This window comes from Lissotriton helveticus, chromosome 8, assembly GCF_964261635.1.
Source record: "Lissotriton helveticus chromosome 8, aLisHel1.1, whole genome shotgun sequence".
Classification (NCBI taxonomy): domain Eukaryota; kingdom Metazoa; phylum Chordata; class Amphibia; order Caudata; family Salamandridae; genus Lissotriton; species Lissotriton helveticus.
In genome coordinates, this window is record NC_136069.1 from 1,087,015,402 (window position 1) to 1,087,029,611 (window position 14,210).

The following is a 14,210-nucleotide window of genomic DNA, read 5'->3' on the forward strand; positions in this document are numbered from 1 at the left end:
GATTCAAATGAGTGTATAGAAAAGATTTGTATTTTGAACATGAATTGAAATATTAGAATAAAGGTAATTTTACTTTGAATCTTTCAATGGCAACGAAACGCTTAAGAATGTGTTCTCTGAATGTATCAGGACTCAACAATGTGAACAAAAGGCAGAGAGTGGCTGCTGAATTAAAGTATATAGGACCACATTAAGGGGTCGATTAGGATGGCGGTTTTTCCGCATCCTCCGGGCCGGCGGAAGTGTCCGCCGGCCTGGAGGATGCGGAAAAACCGCGGCGGAGACTCCAAAGACCCACCGCCAAATTAGGATGGCTGGTGGGTCTGATAATCTGTCCGCCGCTTTTCCGCCGCGGTCGGAAGGCGACCGCGGCGGAAAAGCACTAACATGTCTGGCGGTGTCTATCAGACACCGCCAGGCATATTAGGATGTCTGAAAATATATGCTTTTCCGCGGCGACTTTACCGCCGTGGAAAAGCATACGGACCTTCACTTCGGGGGCCCGTTGCGGGCCCCCTGGGTGAAGGTGGGGTGGGGGGTGCACATGGGGGGTACCTATGGTACCCCCCTGCATTTGCGTGCACAATGCAGCAGGCACCGCGCGGTGCCTGCCGCTTTGTGCACGCAAATGCTGTGCATGGATTTTTTACATTGCGGCGGATGCAGCTTGAAGCTGCACCCGCCGCAATGTTAGAGATGGAGGATGTGACCGCCACACTGGCGGTCACATCCTAATTTGATCGGAGGGAACGCCGCAGCCCATGCGGACGTTCCCTCCTCCTCAGGGGTCGCGGACGGACTCAAGTCCGTCCGCGATCCTAATCGACCCCATAGTATGTATTCAGGAGACTCATATACCTTGGTCCAAGAGAGCGGTCTTAACTGAATTGGGCTACACACTTGTAGTCGCTACGGGTCAAACTAGCATGATTAGGGGTGTAGCCACTATGGTTAAAGGGGACGTTGCTGTAATAGGTAAAACTTTGGCGGATAAAAAAGGTAGATGGGCAATAGTGGAAATAAGCGTAGACGGTAAGAATTTAACTCTTTGCAATATTTATGGATCAAATTTAGATGACCCAGAGGTAATAACGGAATTGAATACTGAGCTAACCACATGGGCTCAACCCATAATTATTTGTGGGGACATGAACATAAATTTGACTAATACTGCTATAAAGGAAGGGCGGGCCATGTATAAGGGCCGTAAACCAAAAGTATTTAAGGCATTGGCTAGCTTGATACAAGATCATGGGCTAGTGGATGTTTGGGGCCAACTAAGATCACATGATAATGGTTACACTTTCTACTCTTACCCGCATAAAAAATTAGTCAGGCTTGATTATTTTTTCTCCCCTACTTCAATCACGTCTGGCGCAAGTATTTCAATATATCCTAGAATAACATCTGATCACTCCCCGTTATTATTAGAGATTGATATGGGTTTAAGTAAACCCAGACAAACTAGTTTTACATTTGATAGGAAGCTAATTTTTAACGAGGAGTTTCAAGAACATATAAGAAATTGGATAAAGTTATATTTTGAAGAGAATGAGGGATCCAGCTCACAAGCCATAATATCGGATACTTTTAAAGCCGGATTTCAGGGAGAATGTATACGTTTTTCATCTAGGGCTCGGAAAAAAGCCAAATCAGAGTTAGACAGCCTATATGATCACTTAATTTTGTCGGAAACATTATTAACGCAGGAGATAATTAACAAAGGGCAAAGCCTAACTGAATTGGAGGATAAAGTTGCTAGGGATAAAGCGAAAATAGCTGGTATCTGGTCTCAGGACAATGTTAGGAAGTATCTCTCTTTAAAAATGGATGCACATGAATATGGTGAAACAATCGGGCGAAGGCTGGCGATTCAATTACGCATTAAAGAGTCGGCCAGAAATATTGCTCAAATGAGAGACTCTGAAGGCACGATACAATCGGCACCACAAGAGATACTTAATATTTTCCAACGGTTTTATTCTGAGCTATATGAGGGATCACTTTGTTCAGGATTAAATTGGAACATATTATTTGCAAAGGGCCTAAAAAAGGTGGACCCCTCCGCCTCTTTGGGCCTAGAGGATATAATTACAGAGGAGGAGTTGGATAGAGTTGTTAAGAGTTTAGCAAAGGGTAAAGCCGCTGGTCCCGACAGACTACCAAGCGAAATATATTTACAATTTTACCAGGACATCAAAAAAGAACTTCTAAAAACAGTGAGGGAAGCTCAGGTGGGGAATCCCCCGAGAACATGGGCGGAAGCTACTATTGCTGTTTTTTTGTAAAAAAGGGAAACCGCCAGATTCTGTAGGGTCATATAGACCGATTTCGTTGTTAAATTCTGACAATAAAATATACTCTAAAATCTTAGCTAACCGGTTGTCAGATTGTATTACCCCTTTAGTTTCACAACATCAACATGGATTTATCCCCAGAAGGGGGACGACAGAACATGTAAATACAATTATATCTCTCTTTGATACGGCTTCAGTATATAAGAATGATTTAGCGCTGATTCTGCTGGACGCGGAAAAAGCGTTTGATCGTGTGCAATGGGAGTATCTTTGGCAAATAATGAGCAAAATGGGATTTGGGGGAGGATTCATTGGAGCAATACAATCTTTGTATTTAAAACCAGTAGCAACGATTTCAGTTATGGGCCAACTCTTCGATACAGTCATTATAACACGAGGCACACGACAAGGTTGCCCGTGCTCTCCTCTTTTATTTGCTCTCTACATAAACCCTTTCATTGAGTTATTAGACCAGAATATTTTGATCACCCCTTATAAAGTCCAGAATCTTTATTTTTCGGTGTTTGCATATGCCGACGACATAGCAGTGGTAACAACCAATCCTGCAACAGCGATTAAAGAAATCGAACGATTAGCACACATATTTGGATTGATAGCAGGTTATAAATTGAATGAGACCAAAACCCAAATTCTTTGTTCTGATACAATTGTTTGGGCTGATAGTAGGGTGGTTAAAGAGGTGACCTATTTGGGAATTCTAATTAGGGCAAATATGGCGGAAATTGTGCAAGTTAATTGGAATACTCTAATGTTAAAAATCACGGCATCGTTGGATAGATGGGAAAGGCTCTATTTAACTATCATTGGAAGATCAAATGTGATAGAAATGAATATACTGCCAAAGGTACTTTACTTGTTTAGATCAATACCTTTAGAAATTACTAAGGATAAGATACAGAACTTGCAATCTAAATGCGGGAAATTTATATGGAGCCCGGGGAGACCTAGAAGGGCAATGAAATATATGACGATGCCAACCTTAAGGGGAGGAATGGGGGTACCTGATTTCTTTCTTTATTATGTTACTTGTTTTTTATTGAAAATGAAAAATTTAATAACAGGAGTTAACGAAATGGATGATGTCAACATGCCAAATATTTTTGATATACAGTTGGGGCCTAATGCAAAACTTATTTTTGTAAAAGAAATTGATGGGAGCTACTTCAAGCGAACAAGGTTCAAGGTAACCATGGGGGCTTTCAAGGTTTGGAAATGGTATATGAAAAATATGGAATTACCAAGAGTTTCATATTACACTCCGTTTAATGCACATAGGATTTTACCAGGTATTTTTTCTGATGTTATGGCCAATAAGTGGCAGCAAAAATGTATTAAGACGCTAGGACATATGGTTAATATAAATGGGAATTGCAAATCTTTTGAAGAGATCAAGGATGAATATTTACTGCCTAGATGGTATTTTTTTAAATACCTCCAAATACGGGATTATTTAACTCGAAGGGATGGAAGCTTAAATCAACATCAAGTTATTGAAGAAATACGTAGATCAGCTAAAATTAGAGTAATCTATCAATCCTTGATCTCTGCTAAAAAAGATGATATAGATAGAGTGCAGTTGAAATGGAGAGAGTTGTTAGGTGATTCCGAGATTAATATAGAGGATTTGTTAATTTTATCTAAGGAAGGGCTCATGTCGGCAAATTTGAAAGCTCAGTTTTTTAAGTCACTATATGATTTATATTATACGCCCAAGAGAATGGCGAATTGGATTCTGGGAAGTCAGGGCAAATGCTTCCGTTGTGGTGAGGAGGATGCTGGAGCGATACATGTTTTTTATGATTGCCTTAAGTTAAAGGGATTTATTGAGCATCTGGAAAAGTTTATTTCTTCTGTGATTAAAACAATGATTGCTATTTCTCCAGCAATGATGCTGTTAGGAAAAATACAGGAAGACAACAACTCGTATACACTTTTTCCACACCGGCATTTTATTTTTGTTGCAATGACAGTGGCACGCCTTTGTACAGCGCTGGGACGCTCTAGGGCAGCCATGCGCTTTATAAATCCAATTTCATTTCATTCATTTCATTTCATTCATTATCGCTAGGGAATGGCTACAGGAAAAACCACCGGACTTTTTACAATGGCGTGCTAAAATGCTGAGCTTATATAATTTGGAGTGGAGCTTATTCTCAATTAAAGGATTAAGGAAAAAAAGACTGGGCATTAAAATTTGGGGCTCCTTCAGAGACTATTATGAGTCATGAAGTTGTCTCTTTGGAAAGCTAACATATGAATAACTTGGACCTTATTTTGGATTTTGGACTTTACTTCTTTTTTTTTTTGGGGGACTTTATTATTGTATGATGTATAGGCTGATAGCCAACTTGAGATGTGTTTGTTAGCTTGCTGTGCTGAGAACAATAACAAATATTTAAAAAAAAAGAATTGCAAATGGATTGCAAATCTTGTGTTCATTTACATCTTTCATATCTGATTTTGATCTGCAATTAACTTTGGCAAGTCACTCATGATTGTGAATGGCCACAAATACTAAAAGTAAGCTTTTTCTGCTGAGGGGAGTTCCTTTAGCCATGGTCAAGAATTTTAATTTGCTTGGTATCGCTTTTGATTCTGCTTTTCATTGGGGTCAGCTGCTAAATATCAGAACTCACACATTTAATAGGGCAGCTGAAGCCATCGTTTGATTCTCTGTCAGGTTATGCCATAAACTGGTGTAAGCGCCCAAGGATTGGTCAAAATTGGATAATAAGTAAATCACCCCAGACTTACAACTGAAATCCGCGAAATCCTGTGGTACTTCATAGTCTGGTCGACACTGAGACATTGCCACCATTTTGGAATGGAGCTAAAATAAAAGTGCAAGTTACTTATTGTCAGGTTTTTAATTATCTGCCAATGGGGAGAAGTTGAAGAAGTTTCTAAAATCTTTATTTATCTTTTAAGGATTAGTATGGTTTTGTTGTTTTTGTTCAGATTAGCCCAGTTACAGAAATATCATTAAAAAGTTGAACAGTGTTCCATGAAGGAATCAGTCCCCATCTATCTAAAGAGCCTAACCTATCCTATAGAATACCCAGGAAGAGTCTCTTCTGGAAAGGAACATGGGGGCATATTATCAAGGGGGTTTATCTCCGCTTTTTGGGCTTTAAAAGCCAAAAATAAAATTATCTCCCTATTACCTAGCTGTCGCTAACACCAGTTAGCGACAGCTAGTAGGAGATAGCGACCATTTTTGGCCCCGCTTTGCATGTCCGTGAAATTTATCACTAATGACATGCAAAGTAGGCGTGCCAAGATGTAAGCAACTGGAAACAGTCGCTAACATCGCTATCTCCTATTACCAACTTTTGGAGATATTCGCGCTAAGCGCAAATATCTCCAAAAGCTAACACCTGCCCCTGAGCAGTTCTTACCCATGTTATCCAATGGTAGGTGGATAACATGGCTAAGAGCATTAGCTAGGTAATGCATGAATATCGCTGACTTTTCAGCGATATTCATGCATTTCGGCCGATTTTTATCGCTTAGGAGATAAACATTGATAATAGCAAGGTTCCTAAGCGATAAAAATCGCCGCAGCTCGGCGATAAAAATATTGCCGCTAAGCCAACATAGCGATAATTATCGCTAGTTGTTGGTAATATGCCCCAAGATTCTCGGAGCATGGTTAAAGTATGGAACTTCCCAGAAAGAGGTCTGTAAACCAGAGGTGGCCGGCACATGTAAGCGCGGTGGCCAGGGCAGGACGCGGCGGGGGAAAGTCGACAGACATTGGAATAGGTATTATTTATTTATTTAATTATACCTATTCCATAGTCTGTCGACTTTCCCCTGCCCATCCTTTATCCCACAGTAGCACCACCACTGCGAGGTAAAGATGAGACTCTATTTAGCACGATTGTCAAGACTTATTGGAGGTTTCTCTCTTTTTTTCTGTCCCAAAACCATTGTGGAATTATGCTGAAATGGATATCATTTATATTGTAAATATGAACACTTTTCTTACTATTTTGGTCCTTTTCCTGATGTCTTGTACCATATGAAAACTTAATCTTGAACATGCGAAATCGAATGAAATCACATTTGCCACAAACATGCGATTCCGAATGCTAATCACAATTACCACATATTTTTCACCCATTTTATCCCCGCTCTGCTCTGGACTCTGTAATATCCCTTGGGAACGATTTCCCTTCCTTCGTCTGCTTTTTCAATCACCAATTCTGTCCCAATGGTTAATTATCTATGCGAAAATGGATACCGATTGTATTGTAAAAATGAACAATTTTACATTTCTCACTATTTCGAATTCCTTTCCCTGATATCCTGTGCTAAATAATAATTTAATCCTGAACTTGCGAATCCGAATGTAATCACCATTGCCTTGAACATGGAATCTGAATGTAACCACAAATGTAACATATTTATCGCTTAATCGAAAACTTCTTGCCACCCATTTTCTATCGCCGCTCTGCTCTGGACCCTGTGGCATCACCTGGGAACGATGTCTTTTCTCTCATCCACACTTCTAATCACTAATTTCGCCCCAATGTTGAATTATCTATGGACCGCCTGTAAATTGATTGTAAAATGCCCTTTGTAAATAACACTCGAAAACATGTACGGCTAACTTATAATCACTGGTCCATTTGGTTGTTTCTCCTCCCCACACTTTCCCATTCTCCCTAATGACCCTCTGCTTAGTTCTCTTTCTTCTTCTAAATACATGCTATTTTCTTCTTATCAATATTTTATCCTATCCTGTGTTGACCACACAAATATACAAATTTGAAACCCACATACCCTCTCTTTACACTGTACCCACTCCACCCCCTTCTGTCCACCCTGGTCTCCTCTCTCCCTTTCTCCTTCTCCTTTCTTTTCCCAATTCAATCCTTATCCCCAACCCTTCCTCCAACCTTTCACCACTTCTGTTTACAACACCGAATTGTGATGTAATGTACTTACAGCCCTAAGGAAGCCCCAGGCCGGATGGCTATGTAAGGGGTGAAACACGTGTTGGCTGTCCACTCTTCTCACCCACTCTGGCGAACAGAGTGCAAATAAATGCTCAATTATTTTACTTGAATAATTGGAATTCTTTCCAGGAAAAATCATAGATAAAAAAAATATCCTGCCCAGACAAAAACTTGTTGACTTTCCCCCGCCCATCCTTCCCTGCCCCCACACTGCCCTGCCACCCCACGATTACCTGTTCCAGCCGCCGCTGCAGGAAACTCATTCAAGTTTCCCACAGCTGCAGTAACAACTGTTAAAATAAGGTCAGAGATAAAAGAACGATCGCAGTAGTAGCTTGATCGAATGCAAGAAGAAATCTTCCTGCACAGAGAGTCATAGTAAAGGAGGGTAAAATCAACATCAGCAGTAGCTTTCGGCGATAAAGACAGAGGTCAGAATGAGAATAAAGAAAATAATGATGATGAGCGTCTCCAGCTAGGAACACTCAATTAATATGAAATACGCAAATAATGTATCGAAGTTTAGTAGGATATGGGTGTAGTTACAGAAGCACATTGAAAATGTTAGCCTACTGCATTTTTCTCTTCATGTTAACTCTCTTACAAGTTGTAAGCAAGCACATTTCCCAACATGAGATTAATTTATGCAGTTTCCTTGCAGCATGTTAAGTGCATTGTAAAGTGAAATTCGAATAGGTTTCTGCAAGTCTCCTTTGATTAATATTTATTTCTAACACCAGTGAGACAAATGATTCAGATTTACACAAGCAAATGTATTCTGATGGGCATGTATGGAGCAGGTGTATTGAGGAGTATTAATACTGATGTAATGCAAAAGGCTGAACACAGTTTTGTTTGCAGGTTACTACCAATACCCCAGAGTACAGCCACATATATCAGCGATTCTGAGATTGGGCTGAATTATTCGGAAAATATGATTGGGGTGGCTCCTTTGCTCTCATGGCTGAAAATTTGGCAAAAAGCTAAGGCTGGCTTTATGAGGTTAGTATTTAAGGATTTCTTAGATTTAGATAATATGGCTGAAATACTATTGCTTGCTTACATCAGGCGAGTATTAAGGTTGCTGAGCGTCCCATAGCTGTTTTCCCACCAGGAGTGCTTGGATGCAATTTCTAAAGAACAAGAAAATTCTTTCTTTTTTATATATTGCTCTAAGGTGTGAAGTGATCAGGTGCAATCAATGCAGTCATTTGTTACATTTTCTTTACTGGCCACTCTTGGGAGGTTGGAACCTTACCTCTTTGAAATGTACAACACCCTGTATAGATTTTATCCAACAAGCCCTCAGCTAAGCACATTGTGCTTTCTACCAGCATTCCCTCTACAGGGAACATGGGGGCATATGTACAAGCCCCTATTTCCACAGGAACGTCACTTTTTGTGACGGGACACCTTCCTACACATAACCAATACTCCCCTGCAAACAGACGTTGGGAAACTTGACGCCATCACAGGGGAAACACAAGGCTGCACCACGTTCTTGTAAATATGGTGCAGCCTTGCATTTCCGAAGTGGCGGAGCATGTAGTTAAACCCAGGAGGCTAACGACACACTCCGCCACTTCGTTGTACATATGGCCCATGGTTTTTAACGCTCCCGAAGTGTACTTGTGACAATTATTCAAGCCAAAGTACTACCTGCTTTATGCTTTTTTCAATGTATGTACTTCTCCTCGCTGCTATTTCTTGCCACAAATTCTGCATTCATCTAACATAGGACAGTATTTAATTGCTATGGTCTTCTTACAACAGTTAGGTTCGCCACAAATATGGTACACAGTAATTAATTATATGAGAATTGCCCTAATTATTTGGAAAACATATAGAACATTGATTTTTAACTCTCAGATGGATATTTTTGGGATGCATTTTATTTTATTTTATCTTTATTTTTATTTATTGGTTGATGCAGTTTTATGTAGTTGTGAATTTTCGAATGGGTGCAATTTGCTGTTATCAGTTATATGTATTTGTTCACAATACGTATATTTTCTTTGTTTATCTGTGATTTTTTATGAGTTTTTAGATGAATAAAGGAATTTTGAGTGACTGACTGACAACTAGACAAGTTTGTAGTAGAGCGTGGGATATCTCTGCTATTTCTTTTAAAGATTAGTTAGCAACTTTATTTGATGTTATTTTCCTGTTTGTTGGTGTAAAGACGATGGGATTAGAAAAAGCTGTAGGCAATGGATTCTAGGTAGTCTGCGCCTTGTACTTCTTTGTTACTTAGCATATCATGCTTATGATAGTTATTAAAACTTTGGTTTAAGGGTTTCTGCTAGCAAATGTTTAATGATAAGCCTGTATAAGTGATAACCTTCTAAGTATGTCTAGAGAAAGAATACAGTGTTGGGTGGTGCCTTACTGTTACTTGAAAGCAATTATGACAAACTTAAATGGTGCTTGTTGACATGGCTACCTATTTAACATGCTTTAGTATCAATTCCTCCTTTATAAATGGAATCTGACTTGGAGTATGTGGCAATATCAGTGCAGATGCCGAACCTGGATATTCTCAAAGTAGTTCAGTAGAAGGGGATTAGTTTTGTCTAGCTTGTTTTACAAAATAGAGAGTCAAATAGCACATCAAAATGTCTAGTGACTTGGGAGGGCATGGATAACTAGGGCAAAGCGGTTGTTAATTTGGAATTAAACCTTGCTGTTTGTAAAATATGCTACACTCGGTGTGGATTTTTTAAATGGTGCCATTTAGCAGGACCGTAGTAAAAATACCAGCCTTCAGTGTGTGTTTTTAAAAAACAATGGCAATTGCTTGTATCATAGCATGCTCAAAGCCAATGACTAAATTTGTAGGTAAATGCATGTTAGTTTTTATTAGATTGTGGTTAATTGTTCATTGGCGGTCCTGCTATGTTTGTTGGGCAGTTGGGCAAATATTGAAGGGACATTACTGTTCTTTTATTTGCCATGTCGGCGTACATTAGATAGAAGGGTTGTTGACAGGTTTTGATGGTCCAGCCATGTAGCAAATAGGTGATTGAATGAGGGTCAAGATATTTTAGGCTAGAGCAAAAATAATATATATATTTTTAAAAAATTTTAAGTTGTCATATAAAATAAAATCTTCTTGAGTATCATTGCGCATTGAGTGTAGGAATGTCTATTTCTGCATATGACTTTGGGGCATGGATTGATAGCCTTTCTAGTCTTCGTTTATGAGAAATAGTGCACTTTAAGTTGGAAACACAGGAAAAATGTTCTAGGACGTGGAGATGTGCAAATAATCACTGCTTCTGAACTCCATATCTTGTGGCAATTTAAGAAATATGTAGATTTCCTTGATGCCTCTTTCTCACTCTTTATTCTTTGAAATATACATTGGTCTATACCCTGTACACAATGAAAAACCATTACAAGGTGCAGTACAGTTAATGACTTTGGGTACCTTGAGTACTTGGAAAACCCACAAACCCTATATAAACCCACAACCAGAAAGGTCTAGCAGATGTAGTAGTATATTGCTTTTGTAAATTGGCTATTGTGATGAGAAGTAACAAATGGAAACGTTGTCACAAATGGACGTTTTATTCCAACTAATATTCTTACCTGGTATTTGTAAAGCGTGAATAAATCACCCCTAAGTGTCTCAAGGCGCACTAAGGGCTGTCAGGGAGAGTAATGGAGCTACTGCCCAGAGTTCCAGGGTGCTGGACTGAGCTGCCACCGGCACCAGGAATTGAACCGTGAGCCCCGTGCTCTATTGTCAGCTCCCTGGCTGCTGCACCACACCTCTTCTACATTGCTTTACTCCAGAACTTGGGGCAAGATGTACATCAACTTCATTTTGTGATTTCCTAATAGCGTTTTTCTGTGATTCGCTATTAGGAAATTGCAAACAGATATGTACAAAAGTGTGTATTATACTGTTGGACTTGGCCCTTTTGGCAGGTTCACCCCGAAACTTTTTGCATTTTCCTAGCCTGTTTCTGTAACCTGGTGTTGGTGAGTTTAGGCCTCTGCGCACTTTTTCACTATGGTCCAGTGTAAAGTGCGTACGCTTTCGGTGTATATGTGGTGAGAGTGGCCTGCCCTCCCATAGGAATGCATGGGGATATGTGTGTCCATGGTAGTCCCTGATGTGTGGGGAGTGCAGGGTTGAGTTTGGTATGTGCGAACTCGTGTGATTAAATGTTGCGCGATGATGTGCACGGATTTATTGTGTCTAGTGTGGAAGTGCCATTTCTAGAAGTTGCCATGTCTGTGCAGTAAATGTGAAATAACTGTGTGGCTTGTGATTGGCTGGAGCTGGCTGGTGTGCCTGGCTCCAGGAGTCAGGATGGGTCTGCCCCGGTGGTGAATGGAGAGATCTGCATGTTGATGGAAGGGAGGAGTGCACCTGGGACCTGAATAGGGCTGGGCTGTCCCTCCACAATGCTGGCTCCACCCCCTGTGGTGTGTCTGATGTCCCTGACCCATCCTGTGAATATTAATATAATGGGGTAACCCAAAAGTACTGGACCCGGGTATCATATGATATTATTAAACAGTGGTCCAAGACCTATCTACTTCATCATGTGTAATACGGCGCTTTTCAAACTCATTTGCAACATTGCCTTAAATTGCTTGATTTAATAAGCTTCTCATCGCTGACTTCTTCCCCCTCATTCCCGCTGCCCTGGGCCACTCCCAGCCGAGTATTGACGCTGTGGAGTTGGTCCCAGGTACAGACTAGCGGTGGCCATATTGTGTGTGGCTCTAATTCTCGCGCTCTAGTTGTGCATAAAAGGGGCTTCCTTCGACCCTGCGCTCGATTGACTGAGTGTTTGTGTCCCTCTTGAGGCGGAAGCCGGGAGGTTGTGTTGCTCTGTTTTAATTTTACTTGTGAATCGTTTACCTGTGCAATACGGCACTTTTTAAACTCATTTGCAACATTGCCTTAAATTGCTTGAGTTAATAAGCTTCTCATCGCTGACTTCTTCCCCCTCCTTCCCGCAGCCCTGGGCCACTACCAGCCGAGTATTGACGCTGTGGAGTTGGTCCCAGGTACAGACTAGCGGCAGCCATATTGTGTGTGGCTTTAATTCTCGCGCTCTAGTTGCGCATAAAAGGGGACGTCCATGCCACCGCGCAGCGGACGCGTTCAGCGGACGCGCCGGACGTGTGCCGGAGTCGTGCCAGAGTCCTGCCCGTCTGCGCCCGTCCGCGGCCGGACGGGCCCAGGGGCTAGGGATGCTGTCACTTCCCTCACTTATTCTCCCTCTGCCCTCAGGAAGCTACAATCCGCACACTGCGTTTTATCTCCGGCAAGCCTAGACCATGCCTCTTCACTTGGCATTGCGCGTAAAGCTTCTCTCCCACGTCCTAGCTGCAAGCCCCCAGCCTGCCCCAGCACTACTGAAACGCACATCCGTGTATTATATCTAAACACACGTTCACTTGTAAAACACCAGGCTGACCTCTTTCTTCTCCTCACCGATGAAAGCCCTGATATCCTCCTAATCACTGAGACATGGCTGACGATTCTCTCCCCGACATCCTGGCAGCATTGCCCCCCGACTACTACATGCTCAACACGAACCGTTCCGCTGGTCGTGCTGGTGGAGGGGTGGCAGCTGTCATACGAAAGGAGTTCAAATTCATTTCCACATCTTCTTTTATCCTCGCTTATGTGGACAACCTCCTCATCAGCCTGGAAACTGGAGAGGGAGCTCTCACCCTTTTGTTCTCTACCGCCCCCCCCCACCCCATGCCTCTGTATCCCGCTGCCTTCAGCGAACAGCTAGCCAACCTGATTACTTCATCTGCCCGAGTCGCTGTCTTTGGCGACTTCAACTATTGGTACAACGATTGCGACGCTGGCCCCCATGCGGCTGAGCTGTTTGAAGTTCTTTCTAGCCTTAATATGACCCAACTTGTCACTTCTCCCTCCCATATCAGGGGTCATATTCTAGATCATATCTGGTCCCACAACCTTACGCTCTCCTGTCCCGTGATCACTCCTTGTATCTGGTCGGACCATCATATGATCGACACTGTGATCACTGTCAGGGGTCGTGTAAAGGTTCCTCCTCTGACAGGTGGGGCCGCTCGCAAATGGAGCGCCCTTGACTATCAAGGTTTTCTATCGTTCTTGGCTGAGACTCGACCCCCACCGCGCAGTGTCACGACTGTCCACACACTGGAGGAGGATTTCTCCAGCGGGATTACTAAGGCCATACAAAAGGGGATGATGGACGTAGCATTTGAACAAATCAAACACTCATCCCCAGTCAACTGATCTGGGTTTAATCCATCACCATTCTTTATTTCACTCAGCCACCCCAGTTCAGACATGGCTATATGCAAATCAGTCTGACCCTGTGCCTCGTGGGAACAGTCCAGCCCGAACTGCCAAGCCAGATCAGTTCGGGCTGGACTGTTCCCATGAGACATAGGGTCAGACTGATTTGCATATAGCCATGTCTGAACTGGGGTGGCAGAGTGGGCTAAAGAACGGTGATGGATTAAACCCAGATCTTTTGACTGGGTGTGAGTGTTTGATTGATTCAGATGCTCCGTCCATCACCACCCCCTTTTATACCGCTTTTGGCCACCATAGGTGTGGCAGGGTATGCTCAGACGTGAGTCCCTTGCTCACTTTGCCACTGGATTCAAGCAAGCCGGGCTGAAGACGGCTGGAATGCCAGAAACCGGTCCTCGGAAGCTTGTTTCCGGTCCAGGGAAGACATGGCTTGGCAGTTCGGGCTGGACTGTTCCCATGAGGCACAGGGTCAAACTGATTTGCATATAGCCATGTCTGAACTGGGGTGGCAGAGTGGGCTAAAGAACGGTGATGGATTAAACCCAGATCTTTCGACTGGGTGTGAGTGTTTAATTGATTCAGATGCTCCTTCCATCACCACCCCCCCTTTTGTACCGCTTTTGGCCGCCATAGGTGTGGCAG

At 42.2% G+C, this 14,210-nt stretch overlaps 1 protein-coding gene across 1 annotated transcript in view; it reads left to right on the forward strand.

The window, feature by feature from the left end:
- The first annotated feature begins 3,390 nt into the window (after positions 1-3,390).
- LOC144773851 (uncharacterized) overlaps positions 3,391-14,210 on the forward strand; it is a 33,854-nt gene continuing 23,034 nt past the window's right edge. Inside the window, exon 1 of the mRNA XM_078658942.1 lies at positions 3,391-3,501. Within this exon, the coding sequence (XP_078515068.1) occupies positions 3,391-3,501 (111 nt within the window). The remainder of the gene's footprint in view (positions 3,502-14,210) is intronic.